General features: G+C 38.4%; 1 protein-coding gene across 12 annotated transcripts in view; it reads right to left on the bottom strand.

Moving 5' to 3' along the window:
- Adam22 (ADAM metallopeptidase domain 22) overlaps window positions 1–16,502 on the bottom strand; it is a 267,323-nt gene that overhangs the window by 121,952 nt on the left and 128,869 nt on the right. For all 12 annotated transcript variants that reach the window (XM_008822497.2, XM_008822498.2, XM_008822504.2 and 9 more), the window contains exon 4: window positions 10,189–10,255. In XM_008822497.2, coding sequence (XP_008820719.1) covers window positions 10,189–10,255 — 67 coding nt within the window. The remainder of the gene's footprint in view (window positions 1–10,188; window positions 10,256–16,502) is intronic.

The raw sequence follows: 16,502 nt of genomic DNA, 5'->3' as shown, positions 1-16,502 counted from the left end.
AAATAAAAAAGATATTCTATTATGAAGTAGTTAACTAGTTCTATACATAGAAATACCATTACAGATAGTGCTTTGATTTTTTCATTTATGGTTGAAAATGTCTTTTAAGTATATGGATAACATCTTGAATATTAACAGATGAAATAACTCTTTGGATACTTTACTGGGGAAAAAAAAAAAAAACCTTACAGTAGAAAGAAAATAAGGAAGTCTTTCTACTCAAACAGCTCACATACAGTGCTTAGGAGCAGAATTCATGCTGACAGCAGCTGTCACTTCATGTTTCTGCACTCCCAGCACCAGGATGCCTGACCTGGTCAACTGGTAGTGGGCCAGTATATTTTCTTTAGGCTACAGAGTTAAGACTGCTTGTAATTTTTACAAAACCATTAAGGCGGCTGATGCATTATACATGATGACAGACCTAGAGCAACCTTGCTTCAGTCCCAAGGGAAAGCAGAATTTACTTAATCCCCAAAGAATCTTTCCCTATAATTCAAAGAGAACTGAATCATGAAATCTGAGATCTTCCTGAAGCCACACTGACTACAATATGGTAGAGGCGCATATGTCTACATAAACCTGAGGGAGCTGGGGAGATGTACCATCAAGCTCATGGAGGAGACACGAATATGCAAATACAGAGTGGTGGGCAAAAAATACAGTTGAGACAGTCCTGGAATAGCTAATGCTATGTATGAGGAAGGAGCAATCACTTTCTCTGTTTATTAGATTTGTGTAGCTCTTTTTGTGTTGAGCGAGGGGGGAGGGGGTCGGCAGGAGGAGGTTGAACATTTTAAAACACTTTGGCAAGGATGCAATCAAATCTCTTCTAGTTTCTGGCAGGGTGATGATATGCTTTGGCTTCATTACATATGAATGCACATTTTGTCCAGATGCAGATAAATGTATATGTAGGCATAAAATAGGCATGAGAACTGAGTCATGTGTTTGCCATGTGCAAGACAGCATCATATTTCAGGCATAATAGTTTGGAAGCCAATATGTTCCCCTGTAATGAACAATGCACAATCCAGCTTCTATGGAGAACAAAGAGGGACTAAAAATAACTGCAAGAGCAAATGGTTGAAAAAAAAATAGGGCATCTTTTGAAGACACTTGGTCTTCTTTGAAAGAATGGAGATTTTGTATTGAAATAATTGAGACTCACCTGAACCAATTATCATCTTCAAGTTATGGTTCACTAAAAATAACTATTAAAGGAGATGTTATTGCAAATGATAAATTGTGTAAGTGATAGAGTTAAAACATTTACATTCTAATTCCTTCCTCTGCTATTATAATTGTTTCCAGAGAGCCCCTTAGACTAATGGTAGATAATAAGGCAAATTCTAATACCAGACTTCTTGTCCCCAAACTCTTGGGTCAGTAAGTTCAACCTTCTGTGCCTCAGTTTCTTCATCTTCAAATTGAGGACAACAAAAGACTTCTTAACATATATGAAACGTGTCCACTAGTGCTCATCGCATAGTAAGTACCAAACATGTGTTTCTCATTATTCAAATTACAACCGGTTCTTTTATTTTATTCCTCAATCCAGTTATTAGTAGTAGTACTATCAGGTCATCATATATTTAAGAAGGCACATATTAAGTAAGACAGGAAATTGACAATAGTAACATAAGCATTATGAAAATATAGTAAGTGCTAATTTGTAAAACACAAAATTTGGGGAAGGAAAACAGAAGCACACACACACAAAAAAAAAAAATTCAAGATTCTCTTAATACCATTAAAATGAGGGTTTCATTTACTGGAGAAAATATGCTACTGGCAGTCTTATTAAGGAACACAAAATAAGGCTTGTATTAGTAAGGGGTATTAACTCTCCCAAGCAACTAGCATTAAACCACTGCCTCATACTTATGCCTAAGATAAGACTTAGTTGTGGAGTCCGATTTAAAAGAAAGCAAATGGGGCTGGAGAGATGGCTCAGTGGTTAAGAGCACTGACTGCTCTTGCAGAGGACCCGGGTTCAATTCCCAGCACCACATGGTGGCTACAAACCATCCTTAACTCCAGTTCCAGGGGAATCTGAAGCCCTCTTCTGACCTCTGCAGCACTGCACAACATGGGTGCACTCACATATATGCAGGTGACACAGTCATACACATAAAATAATTTTTTTTAATTTTTAAAAAATAAAGCAGATGAAAGACAGAGCTATATAAGTAACTATGAACCAATGAAATTAGAACCCCAGGATTCTAATACACAGACCATCAAAACTATTTTGTCCAGCTACACATTTGTTGAGGATTTAAAATATCTCTGTGAAAATTACCACGGTTCTTGCACTTAATAATAGAGAAAATTGAGATTTCTTTCTGATTCATTTCATTATTTCAATATGAAGTATTTTAAAATGGATACTAGTTCAAACCCACAGGACCCAAAGGACAAAGTTTTCTTGCTGGCCCTATTTGCAATTACAGAGTGATTTTTTTTTTAATTTTTACAAAAACTTTATTGAGAATTGTATAAATGCATATAAGGTGTTTTGATCAAATCCATGCCCACTCCCTCCCCTCCAACATTCCCCCCTCTGAAGGGGTAACCCTAAAATCTTTTAAGGATTAGATACAAGCGCCCAAATACTTTTGACATTTTGGGCCTTGGAACAGAGTATGTTGCTAACAGGCCCAAGGATATTTTGACTTTTAGCCAAGAAATGGGCCACATTTCTTTGGGATCTTTTTACCCTAAATGCCTAGCCAATTCCTACCTCCTATTCTTATCATACCATCCTCTGAAGGGGTTACCCAAATTGCCAATAGGGAATAGGGATGCTGACCCCTCTGGATTCTTCCATGCTGAACAGGGATGCAGGGTGAGGCAATTGGAGTACCCCTTCAATGGGTTTATCTAAAAGACTCCCAAACTGCTGTAAGGGGAAAAGACAATCCTTGACTGGTGACTAGGAGATGTGAAGGAGAAGTAAAGGCAAGAGTAATTAGCATTATAAGTTCTAGACAGGGAACTAGAAAACAGGTCAGAACAGGACAATTTTCAAATGTTCATATGAGAGTGTTTATATGTTCATTGGAGTTTCTTGACAAGGGCTTCCAAAGCATTCTTCTATTGGGTTCTTCCTCATTTTTCTTTTGTCTTCCAAGGCTGGACTAGTTGGGTGGGAAGAGTGGCTGTATACTCAGGTAAGGGTCCAGTGACCCTGCTTGGTACTACAGAGTGATTTTTTAAATAAGAAGATCCTCAAATTGAATTCCACTCTCATCCCTGAAATTCAATTCGGTAATTTATTAAATGGTCATAACACTAAGCCTACTGTACATTTCTTTTGGAAAGTCTCATCCTTGTAGAATCTTTGTATCTTAACATTTAAAAAACTATTATGAGGGCTGGAGAGATGGCTCAGCAGTTAAGAGCACTGACTGCTCTTGCAGAGGATCCAGGTTCCATTCCCAGCACCCACATGGCGGCTACAAACAGTCCTTAACTCCAGTTCCAGGGGACTCCAAAGCACTCTTCTGACCTCCACAGCATTGCATGACATGGGTGCACTCACATACATGCAGGCAATACACTCGTACACATAAAATAAAATAAAATGATTTTTAAAAAAACTATTATGATGGGCATGGTGGAGCATGCCCGCAATTCCAGTACTTGAGGGGTGGGGGCAGAGAGAGCAGAAGTTCAAAGCCAGTCTCAGGCACATAATGAGTTCAAGGCCAACCTGGGCTACATGAGACTTAGTCTCAAAAATGTGAAAAGAAGAAAATCTCTTTTCTTAGGAGCCAGGTGTTATAGTTCATGCCTATAATCTCAGCCCTCAGGAAGCTGAAGTAGTTACCAAGAGTTTGAGACTAGTCTATTATTTTATAAGCTTCATATATATGATATATTATTAGTGCAAAAACCATAGCATTTTCACAAAGATATGTATATATATGAAGATATATATGAAGATTAATATACATACATATACTTACATATTCATATAAATGAATTGAATTCGAGTTACCCTATATGGGTTATAATACTCCTCCTAGTAGCCCTAGTTTGCCAAGTGAAAAGCCCAGTACTGGGTACAGGATACCTCCCCTTGAAGTTGCTGGTCAGGGGTGTCCCAGTGACTCCCTGAAAACAACACAGGCTATTGCCACTGTTCTTGTTTGCCCACCAGAACTCTATGGTAAGACCTTATTGCTACTGAGACCAGACACTTCGGTTACAGGACATAGAGAAATGGAGCTGCTACCTACAGGAAGTTTCTTTCCTGTTAGTCAGCATTCATAGTATGGAAGATACTGTGTAGGCTGCTTGGGGAAAAAAATCATCAACAGTCAAACAACTGGTGTGGCAAGATATGTCCATAGGTGCAATAGTGGCACAAATGTTATGGGGGTAACCAGTCACTTTCTGCTTGGATTTAAGGACTGCTCCTTAGGAGAAATTCATGCCTGGTACTGTAAATATGGCTAAGAATTCATGGTTGGAGTGCTCACAGGCCCTGAGAGTGAATCTACTACTATTATTTTGTGAAATGGACATAGTATCAAACCATCCTCCAAATGTGTTTCTCAATGCCCACAAATTAATATAGTACTCAGTATTCAGAGAAGTTTCTTTGTTCAAGGATGGAAGTTAACACAGAAATTCATAACTGATCAAAATTCAGAGACTATATGTCAGTGGAGAGCTCAGCCACAAAAGGGACATCTGTATTATCCCCCACCCAACATTCCAGGGGCCATTACAGAAGAACGGATGGAAAGATTGGTAAGAACCAAAGAAAGATAGTAAGAAAGATGGTGAGAACCACAGGCTGAGGAGGACTAGCATAAAACAATGTCTTAAGAACATGACAGAACTGTTGCACTCCTGAACTCACAGCAGCTATGGCTGCCTGCACAAAACCCGTACAAGATCAAGCCAGTCAACATTTTAGCATGGAGTGGGGAAAGTGTTCATAAGACCTCACCCGTAACTGAAGAGCTAAAGGTAGTTGGGGAGGGAGAGTCAGATCTCTCTAAGGGTATGGCCCCTGGTAGTCAAGCACCTCCCAGTGGATGACCTCACACCCAGGAACATATGGACAGCACAAATTGGACTCAGTAGGTTATTAAAATAAAGGACACAAAGTTAAGAAGTGGTGGGGAGGTGAGGGGATGGATCTGTGAGGAGTTAGAGGAAGAGTGGATATGATCAAAATACATTGTATGGCATTCTCTATTTAATATCACATTAAATTAAAATACCAGCAGTTAGATAATAATGACTAAAGTATAGTAGAATTTATTATGCCTGGGGTATGTTGGGGCATGTCTACAGCTCCAGAATGGAAGCAGAGGCAGGAGAAAAGAGTGCTCAAGGAGAGCCTGGGCTACACAGCAAGACTCTGTCTTTAAAATAAAATAAAATAATAAAAATAGAATTCAGAGCTAGTCTAGCTACAGCTACCAACTAAATATTCACCTCTGATTAAGGTATACTAACAAATATATAAATATTTAAATCATTCTTGTTAAATGATATTAAGTCATGGTTAAACTTCCCCCGAGTGGACTTAGGAAGAAAATTTTTCCAAGTAATCCTATTCTAAAATTTATCTCTTTGCATTAAACTTAGTTTTCATTAGTGCAAAAACCACACCATGCCTATAGTGATATAATCTGAAATTGTTCTATTCTGGCAAGCACACCTTAGGTGGGGAACCTGCATCACTGCACCTGAACTTGCACCTGAACACTCCTTCCATCCTGCAATAAAGCTTCTGCCCTCAGAATTCAAGCTTAGTGGTGCAAGTCCTTAACCCAAATCTCCCAGAGAGTGTAAAAAGAAAAACGTACCTGCAGATTGTAACACATGGAAACTGCTCTTGTCAAACACTCCTCCCATGCTTCACTAATTATTTGTGATCATTTTATATACTTTGTGTGCACACGGTGTGTGAAGAATTTATGCTCCCAGGGCTGGGCTGTAGCCCAGTGGTAGACAACTCTACAGACTTTAGTTCTTTAGTTGATATTGCTCTTCAGCCAGCCTTAAAATGCACATCTCTGTAGTTCTTTTACTTGGATGGTGGCCCTATCTCCACACATTCCAGGATTTAAATTTAAGCTGAAATAACAACTTCTATAAATAGACGCATTTTTTGATCCTTTCTAAAATCATCTTTCCAGCTCACATGACTCAATAACCACTGAGATAACTAGGTATTATCCAAGAGCCTATCTCAGAATCTTTGGAGAAGTTACTGCAGTATGAATCCTAGACAAAAAAAGCTCATATCTCACATGCAGAGTAAAGCTGTAGGTGAGAAAGGTAACTTGGAAAAGGAATGCTACTGCTAAGTTGTTCTAAAAAAAAATGGAGAAAATGAATAGAAAAAGGTTTAGTAGGGCAGGCATGGTGGTGCCTCCTATCATTCCACCACTGTGCAGAAAATTGTGAGTTCAAGACCAGCCTGAGTGTATTGAAATCTGGGAGAAAGAGGATGAGAGGGGAGAAGAGGAGGGAAGGAGAAGAGAGGGGAAGGGAGGGATGGGATGCAGAAGGGGAAAGATGGGAGGAGAGGAAAGGGAGGGAGAGCAGAACTTGATATAGAATACTCGGCAACAGCAGCTGTTGGTTGCTTTTCATCTCAAAGGCAGCCTCCAAATGACAGATTCTCCAAAATGCTACTTGAGAAAAAGATAGGTATCAACTTCAGATTTATCATGGATACAATGGTAAGGATGATTCTGCTCAAAGACACTCAGCCAAATTTATTGGACATCAAAGCCAAGATTTTCTTTCCTACTTAGTCACTTACTCTTCCTATTTTATAGCGGGAATCAAGATTTTGTTTGGTAAAGCAATTTTGACAATCAGTGAGGAAAATCAATATCCAAGATAAACAAAAGCAGGTTAACCTATGTCATCTTTTCTGCTGTAATAAATACATTTTTAAGACACTTTAATGCATAAGTCTGTACCTCCTGGGGCCAAAAAACAAAACATTTTAAGTATTTTTGTAGCATTCAGTTACACGCAATGGAATTTTAGAAAAATTTATCTTATGAAAGGCTATATTAAGTAAAGAACCTATCATTTTAATGTAGAAATAGCAGAATACAATCACTAAACAATGACATTTTAGATTATCTAAATTTTACCACTAATAAAAATTGATCATTTATCCCCCCGCCAAGCACAATGGTACATGTCTTTAGTCCCAGCACTCAAAAGGCAGAGGCAGGTGGAGCTCTATGAGATTGAGGTCAGCTTGGTCTGTATAGTAAGTTCCAGATCAGTTGGGGCTACACAAAGACCTTGTCCATAAAACAAAAGAAAAAAAGAAAAACAAAATTGATCATTTTTTTACTTTAAAAATGAGACAACAAGCCGGGTGTGGTGGCGCACACCTTTAATCCCAGCAGAGGCAGGCAGGATCTCTGTGAGTTCAAGGCCAGCCTGGTCTCCGTGGTGAATCCAGGACAGCTGGGGCTACAGAGAGACCCTGTCTCAAAAAAATCAAAAAAAAAAAAATTGAGACAATATTGTATCACATGATGAAATTTTTTGTAAAATTATTTTTTTTTACAAACAAAACACACATCAAAAACAATAGTCCTTTGGCACACTGGAAACTTTTGAATTATTTGAAGGTTGGGAATTATGCTCTAGTAGAGAAATCTGGAAAAGGAAACAAGAGAAACCATATATACAATTAGAGATCACAAGCAATTTTCTATTGGTGCTGTTTAGGCTCATGGGAACTACAAAGTTAGGGAAACATCTGCTACCCTAATAGTCACCACATTTAACTTTTTCTAAGTGATTTCATACGGCTGTCCTTATAGTATCTTTTGTTCTTGTCACTGACATATTCACTGTGGGAAAAAAAAAAAAAAAAAAAAAAAAAAAAAAATTAAAAAACAAATTCAAGCCATACAAAAATCTTAGCATGAAGGGAGGAGGCAGGCATGAAGTCCTACCCCTAGCTGAGGTGCTATTGGCAGTTGATGATGCCAAAAGTGGGAAAAGGCTGGGAAAAGATTAAAATTGAAAATTCTAAGAATACTCGGGAGGCAGAGGCAGGCAGATTTCTGTGAGTTCAAGGCCAGCCTTGTCTCCATAGTGAATCCAGGCCAGCTGGAGCTACAGGGAGACCCGGAAAAAAAAAAAAAAAAAAAAAAAAAAAAAAAGATTAAAGTAAGATTGTTAGGGGGAAGTATCCCTGCTTTAGAAAGGGAGAAATGAGTTGTAAATCTGACTTAGGAAAATGAGCACAAAGGAACTGAGAGACTCTGTTACCAGCACAGGTGCCTGAAAGAAGATGGTACTGTGCTAATGTACAAACCTTTCATTGTGGACTGGTAAGATGGCTCTGCAGGTAAAGGTACTTGCTGCCAAGCTTGACAACCTGAGTTCGATCCCTGGGGCCCACGTGGTAGAAGGAGAAAACCAACTCCTGCAAGTTGTTCTCTGACTTCCATACGTATGCTGTGGTGCAGGCACACACACACACACACACACACACACACAGACACACACACATACACACACACAAATAAAACAGAAAAGGAAATCTCTTGTAGTACTCTAACCCCGTGTTAGAAAAATGGATGTAGAAAAGGCCAGTCTTTCTCTTTGCTTCTATATCAACTTTCCTATTATCCTGTTTCCAGAAATGACAGGGACAATTTGAGTTTGCCTTAAAATATTTTAAATGTAAATTACAATACATTTCATCAGAGTAAAAGGTTCCCCTAGTTTCAAAATAACCTCTCTTTCCATTAAGTACTCTCTCATGACACCCACTCCCCATCACACAGCACTTGCTCCAATCCCTTTACCCATTCCAGACTTCAACCTTGACCCACATTACTTTGCATTCTTATCCATCTTTCTATTGCCACTGGCAACATAATTAAGACTTCAAAGCCTTGATTCTTGAGGAGAATCAAATGCACCCAGTTCAATGAATAATAGTTAACTGTCAGCCCAAAGTCAATACTACATAATGGGTGTCTCTCTCCACACCGAGCCTTAAGGTTTAGGACTCTAATCCAAAGATAAATTGGAATGTTCATATTTAGAAATAATTTGAGCTAATAAAAATAGACATTCATTGGTAAAAATACTATCAGAATTAATGATATTAGTGAGTAATATAAAGATGATTAAGATTGTTTGAGATATTCTGTATAAAATACACAAAAATTCAATAAAAACAAATTGAAAAGTTAAAGATTAAATTAATATGTCTTATTAAAAGAATAAAGAAAATATTTTTTGCACATAAAGATTTTTTAAAACCTTGGAAGAGAAAGGCATACAAATATTATAAGAGAACTTTAAAATCAGGGTTGTGCATACCAGTCAGATCAGGATAAAACTGTATCAATGAGGCACAAAAGGTCCTAGAGGCGATATAAACTCTTATATTAAAGAATAATCACTAATAGGTATTTCACTTTCCTCTAAATATAAAATTGTAATCAATATTAAAATCTAGGCAATGAGAAAATACATAAGATAAATAATCTCAATTCTTCAACAAATAAAATACAAGGAGGGAAAAAATAGATAAATTTTTAGACTTATTTTGAAAACACAAATAGACAAACTAAATCACAGAGATACCACTTTGGTGCTAAAACTCCAAACAAAGTACTAAAAAGAATAACTGTACATGTCACAATGCTGTCTACAAGGGTCTCAGGAGGAGGAGACAGGGTTTGAGTACACAAAGCAGTCTGTGGATTCATTGATTGAGCTCTATGGCTTGAAATGGGTGGAAGTTATTAGACAGCCCCTTTTAGTCACTCACCAACCCATACACTTCTTTAAGTGCACCTTTGTCTTGGTATTATATTTTATAATTTTAAATATTTTTAAATTAAGATTATCATTTAAAAGAGTCAAAAAAGCAGCAAATACATTTTTTCCTACTAATGTAGTCTTCCCATATCCAAAAGCAGTATACTTGATTTTTTACAAGTTCTATCTTACTTGACCAGAGCCCTTTAATGCACTGACTTCTAGCTTTCTTTAAATCAGTCTAATTTTCATTCTAATTCTACTTCCTTGAGACTAGGAGTGTAGCTCAGCTGGTGGTGTGCTTGTCTAGCATGAACAAAGCCCTGGGTTTGGTCCTCAATAGCAGTTTAAAGAGTCCATGAACAGTTCCTACAAAGGAATGAAAAATTTACTTACTCTAATTTCCACAGTCTTGCCTCCATGTTCAATGTGTCTCTCTATGTAATCCGAGGATAGCAATTCACTGCAACAGTAAAAATAAAAGACAATTAAAGAGGATCCTGTGGCTGGAGAAGGCTCGGTGACAGAAGGGTAGCCCAGCATGCTCCAGGCCCCTGATTTCATCTCTAGTGATACAGAGATGACCATGGCCCTGAAATTCATTTCATGACCCTGAAAACACATTTGAAAACTTGGCTTAAGTTCACACATATCTACTTTAACAATCCTGTGACTCAGATTTTAAAACCAACCTTTTTATGAGAAGGGTAGAGAGAAAAGGAAGGAGGGAGAAGGAAGGAAAGAGAGAGAGAGTAAAGGAGGGAAGGAGTGGGGAAGAGAGAAAGGGAAAGAGAGAATACTAGCCAGCCTAGCTTTTATGAGAAAGACTGAACTGCCTCCACCACCTGTTGTCCCACTGTTTAGCTGAGCTGAGTCCCCTGAGCCAGCCATTGGGTCTAGGAAACTTATATTAGCAACACCATTAATTTTTAAAGATACTTCATTCAATTTTTTACTTTAGCTTTTTTATCAGTTTCATTAATTTACTACCATATCTTCCCATTTCTTTATGTGTCCTGTATTTTATTTTTCTTATTAAATATTAGTTTCTATCACAACCAGAAATAGAGAGAGCAAAGAAAATGACAAGAAATGGAAAGGAGACTGGTAAGATGGATCAGCAGGCAAGGGCACTTGTGCCAAGCCTGACAACCTAAGTTCAGTCTCCAGGACCCAAAAGGTGGAAGAAAACTGATTCTTGAAAGTTGTCCTCTGACTTACACATGCATGCCATGACACACAAGCACACACATACACACACACACACACACACACACACACACACACACACACACACACAATGAGCTGGATTTGGTGGCTCACACCTTTAAAATCCCAGTACTCGGGAGGCAGAAGTAGGTGGATCTCTATGAATTTGAGGTCAGCCTGGTCTACATAGCAAGTTTCAAACAAGTTATGGCTACAGGGAGACCCGCCCCAAAACAAAACAAAACAAAACAACAAAAAAGAAATGAAAAGTAATACACCACCATTTTTTCTTAAAGTGTCTTCTAAACAACCTCCATGTATGATTTTAAATCTTCACATATTATTAGATATGCCTCTTTTAACTCCATGTATGTGAAAAGATCTCCTTTTTTTCAGTGTGATGTCTCAAGACACAACTTTCATAAAGTCTTTGTGTGTGTGTGTGTGTGTGTGTGTGTGTGCACATGTATACATGGTGGTGCATTCCCGATACATGCCCATATGGAGGCCTGAGGTTGACATCAGGTGTTTTACCTTTATCACTCTGTACCTTATCTTTTGAGACAGGATCTCCCCGAACCTGGAGTTCACCCTTTCAGCAAGACTGGCTAGCCAACAAGCCCCTATGATCTACCTGTCGCTCTACCCCAGTGCTGGGGTTCCAGGCAAGTTCATGTTTGTGCAGTAAATGTTTTCCCCACTAAGCCATCTCCCCAGCTCCCAAAAGTCTTTAATTTTTAAAGCACTAAAATATAAATAAAATTATCATAAGTAAAAAGAATACATGAAACTATAAATTTATAATGCCACTCTATTTATAAAAGTTGAGTCAACTTTAAAAAAAAATCTTTTAAAAATATTTTATAGACAACCAAGCCAAAGCTGTACAAATCATAACAAAATAAACTTCTAGGCACATAGGCCCATCATGATAAGCACCATGACTACAGTTGCTTGAAACATAAATAGAATGAGCAAACAAGCATTATCACAGTAGTGTAAGCCCCATAATGCTACAGAATCTGATGATTACATTACCACTTAGGAAACTAATTATAGCCTAAGTCCACACTTCATTTGTCTTTGAATATATTCCCTCCCTCTCCCCGTGTGTATGGTGTGTGCGTACGCATGTACAGTATAAGCATGTGAGTATGCAAGTGTATATAGCCAAATGCATGTGCACAGAAACTAAAAGAGAACTTCAGTTGTTTTTCTCTATTGCTCTCTGCCTTATTTCCTTGTGAAAGGATCTCTCACTGAAGCCTGCCATTTTGGTCAGGTTAGCTGGCCAGTGGCTCCTGGGGACCTGCTAATCCTCTGTCTCTCACAGGCATACCATGTCTGGCTTGCCTGGCTTCTTACCTGAGTACTAGGGATTTTTAATCTAGGGTCCTCATGCTTGCAGAGCAAGTGCTCTTACCCACTGAGCCATCTCCACACCTCCTGGAATACATGTTTTGATTGACTTTATGTGGGAGCCAGTTAGGATGCATTATGCTCCATGTTGCAGAAAACACAACTAAAAAGTGGCCAAACTATCAAAACATTTATCATCATCTTATTAGAAATTCCATGGCAATTATAATGTGAATTTGCAGTAAATAGTCAGCTCTGTTAGATGAATAAACTTGAAGCTTAAAAAATATAAGTGAATTCTAGGCCAGGCGTGGTGGCACACGCCTTTAATCCCAGCACTTAGAGGCAGAGGCAGGTGGATCTTTGTGATTCCTTTAGTGAGTACATGAATTGCTTCCACATTCCTACTATTACAGAGAACGCTGCTATGAACATGGATGTACAAATACCTCTTTAAGAACCTTACTTTCAATTATTTTAAGCATGTATCCATGTGTGGAACTGTTGGATCACATATATGATAAATCTATTTTAAATTTTGAGGCGCCATCAAAAGGTGTGTGTGTGTGTGTGTGTGTGTGTGTGTGTGTGTGTGTTTGTGAATAAGAATAGAGTAGGTAGTAAGCAAATATTGTTATATGTAAAGAATTCACAAAATGTTCTTACTTCCTAAGCAAGATCATATATATGTTAGCCACAGATAAAAAAGAGAAGCATGATCAATAGATAATATTATCTAGATATTTAAGTAATAATGTCCATCACGTGTTTAATATAAACATTAAATACTAAATAGACAAAAACAACATTCATGAGGTATTAAATAGACCACCCACTAGTACTACCCAGGGTATCTTAATTTCACTTCTATTGCTGGGATAAAGAACCCTAACAAAAACAACTTTGAGGAGAAAGGGTTTACTTTAGTTCACAGTTCCAGGTTACTTACTAGGCAATTCCTGCAAGGATGTCAAAGCCGCAGGAGCTTGAGACAACTGCTCTCATTTCATCCCATCAAGAAGCAGGAGGAATGAATTGATGCATGTCTGCACCTGGCTCTCTTTCTCTACTCTTACACAGTTTGGGATCTCTTGCCTAGGAAATGGCACCTCCCTTAGTGGGTGAGTCTTCCCACTTCAATTAACCTAAGATAATTAACCTAAAATCAAAATAATCTACCACTCTACCCCAGACATACCCACAGGCCAACCTGATTTAGACAATCCCACACTGAGACTCCCTTCCCAGGAGCATCTAGAGTGTTTCAATTGAACAATTTAAATTATTAAATTTCTCACCTTGAACCTTGTTGACATTTTGGGCTAGACAGTTGTCTTTAGAGGCTATTTTTTTTAAGACTTTTTTTTTTACTATTTTTTTATTTGTGTATATCTGTGTGTGTGTGTGTGTGTGTGTGTGTGTGTGTGTGAAGACTATGTGTGTGGGAATCCATGGAGTCAGAAGATGGCATCAGATCCCTTGGAGTTACATGTGGTCGTGAGCCAACCCAGCATGGGTCCTGGGAACAGAACTCTGGTCCTATGGATGCATAACAAGCACTCTTAACCACTGAACCATCTCTCCAGTCCCTAGATGCTATCTTTTGCATAGAAGTAGTTTCTACCCAGTAGAAGCCAGTATGTCTCTGACAGACAAGAGATACGGCGATTAAAAATGTCTCTAGACATTGTTAAATGTATGCAAGGAGCAAAACCACCCTGGTTAAGAACAAATGCTGATACTCATTCCTGTCCCAAGTATTATCTGTCCAAGAATCACAGATAGAACTCAGTGTAGCTAAATGTCTGAGCTATATCTACTAACCACTTGTCCTGTGTCTCTTAGACACAGCAAGCAGGTATCATTAGTTCAGGATGCCAGCCATCAGTAGACCTTCCCAACTTCAGTTTTGGACCTTATAACCACACTATCAGTGGGGAAGGTAGATATAGCAGAGAAATAGTATCTATATGCCCCCAAATAGATGGTGGGGTCCCTCTCCTCAATTTCCATTTCTAAATATGCTAACACCCTACTCTCATGCTTCTCACCATATGCCTATATTGATTTTGCAATTTGCAGTTTAAGGACTTGAATTTGATCTGTACAAGCTTTCTGCTCTGCCTCTGAGATACTACTCAGCAGCACACTGTCCATATCAGGTACATCCAGAGTTGGTGCCTGTAATGGCTCAGTATCATCAAGACCAACAGCATTTTCCACTTCCTGCTTTGCCATCAACCAGTGTGATGCCTGGCCTGTGCTCTGAGCTGGTTGCTCTGGTGACCCTAACATAGTTGCTGCAAGTCTACCCTGATGTTTTAAAAACAAAATCTGTAATTCTTTAGAAGGTAGAAGCAAACTTTTCCCGAAACTCTCAGTTTTCATCTTCCAAAATATCTTTTCCAGAATTGCATTATATGGCCACACTGAAACTAATCTTTTGACAAGGCCACTTATCACTAAACAATTGAGATTTTCCTTTGTGGCCTTGCTTGACAATCAGGAATACACAGAGAGTTGAAGAGAACAAAGGAAAGGAGGGTAGGGGAGAGAATAACTATGATTTTTAGGTTATATTAAATACTTCATAAATTTCCAAGTGTTTCTGACATAACAGTATAGTACAGACCTGCCTCAGACAAAACTGGCAATTGCTGCAGATTCTATATCACACCCTGTTAATTAAGCCTGTACCCTAATCAGGAGAGGTGCTGGCCAGAATTCTGCAAGAATCTCTTCCTTGCCTTTGCTGCTGATAATAAAACATCTTCCCAGGAGTCAGAGAGAAACACTGCAATACAGTGATGGCCACTAGCACAGCCAGCCAGCTGCATTTCTTGGATTCTGAATTAATAAATTCAGAAAAGAAAAAAGTATCATTCAGCTGATAAGGGAAACTGAGACAGAGAGTCAGAAACAGGCAGATAAGGAGAGAGACAGAGCAGTAAAGACCAAAGACTCCAAAGCTCTGTGGCTGATGTTCATGGATCCCTAATGGCCCATTCTCAAAGGTGAGAAGCTGTGAGGTGCTATCCAGAGTCAGTCCCCATTATCTAGTGCTATGAATGAAACTAGGAACACCTAGAAAAAACAGTCTTAAGAAGAACTGCAGTTGGAGCCGTAGTAATTAGAATCCTCATTTCTTAAAAATAACTTCTAAGACTTCCATCTTTTCTTTTCTTTTTTTTTTTTTTTTTTTTTTTTTTTTTTTTTTTTGAGACAGGGTCTCCCTGTAGCCCCAGCTTGCCTGGAACTCGACATGTAGACCAGGCTGGCCTTGAACTCTCAGAGATCTACCTGCCTCTGCCTCCTGAGTGCTGGGATTAAAGGCTTGAGCCACCAGGCCTGGACAGGTTTTCAAATTTTAAGGGAACATTTTCATTTAAATTATAAAATCTAGGCATTAAGAGTCACAGCAGGGATGTAATTACAGCAAAGAAAAGCTCTCTCTTAGGAATTATCCAGCCCTTCCTAACCAAGCATCCATGTCTACATGTACTGCTAGAAAAGGCTCCATGTAATTTACACCCCAAAACAGCCCATGCCATTCAGCTGTTTGCAGTATTGTAAAAATGTGCTATGTATTGTTATTTTAATGATTGGGCTGAAAAACCTTCTATTTAAAATGTTACTGTTTCTTCTATTGAACTGTAAAATACTCCTTACTACCATCAATTTAGAATCAGAAGTTGGGTGGGGGAGGGGGGAGGGGAGGAGGCCTTTAATCCTAGCACTTAAGAGGCAGGGCTGGCAGATCTCTGTGAACTTGAGGCCAACCTGGTCTACACAGCAAGTCTCAGGCTAGCCAGGGCTACACAGTGAAACCCTGTCTAACTAAAAACCAAGTCAAGGTCTCCTGAAGCAGAAATAACCAAAATTATTTTGTCTTTTTCTTTATAATATTTTTTTTTATTTATTGTTAAAAGTAAGGATCTACTTAAATCATTTCAAGTGTAGGAAAACAGAGATCTCCTTAGGATAAGAAAAGATTATTCTACTATAAATGTATAATGAAAAATTCATTCTGTGCTAACAACTTAATACCACTGTGCAAGAATGCTTCTGTATGAAGGTTAAAAGCCAGTAATAATTTTCAATTAAATTCTAAAAATTACTTTCTAAAGGAAACAATGTTTTTA

The sequence above is a fragment of the Nannospalax galili genome, unplaced genomic scaffold (genome assembly GCF_000622305.1).
Source record: "Nannospalax galili isolate Female #2095 unplaced genomic scaffold, S.galili_v1.0 scaffold85, whole genome shotgun sequence".
Classification (NCBI taxonomy): domain Eukaryota; kingdom Metazoa; phylum Chordata; class Mammalia; order Rodentia; family Spalacidae; genus Nannospalax; species Nannospalax galili.
The sequence above is the reverse complement of the archived record's forward strand: the minus strand, read 5'-3'. Positions and strand labels throughout refer to the sequence as shown.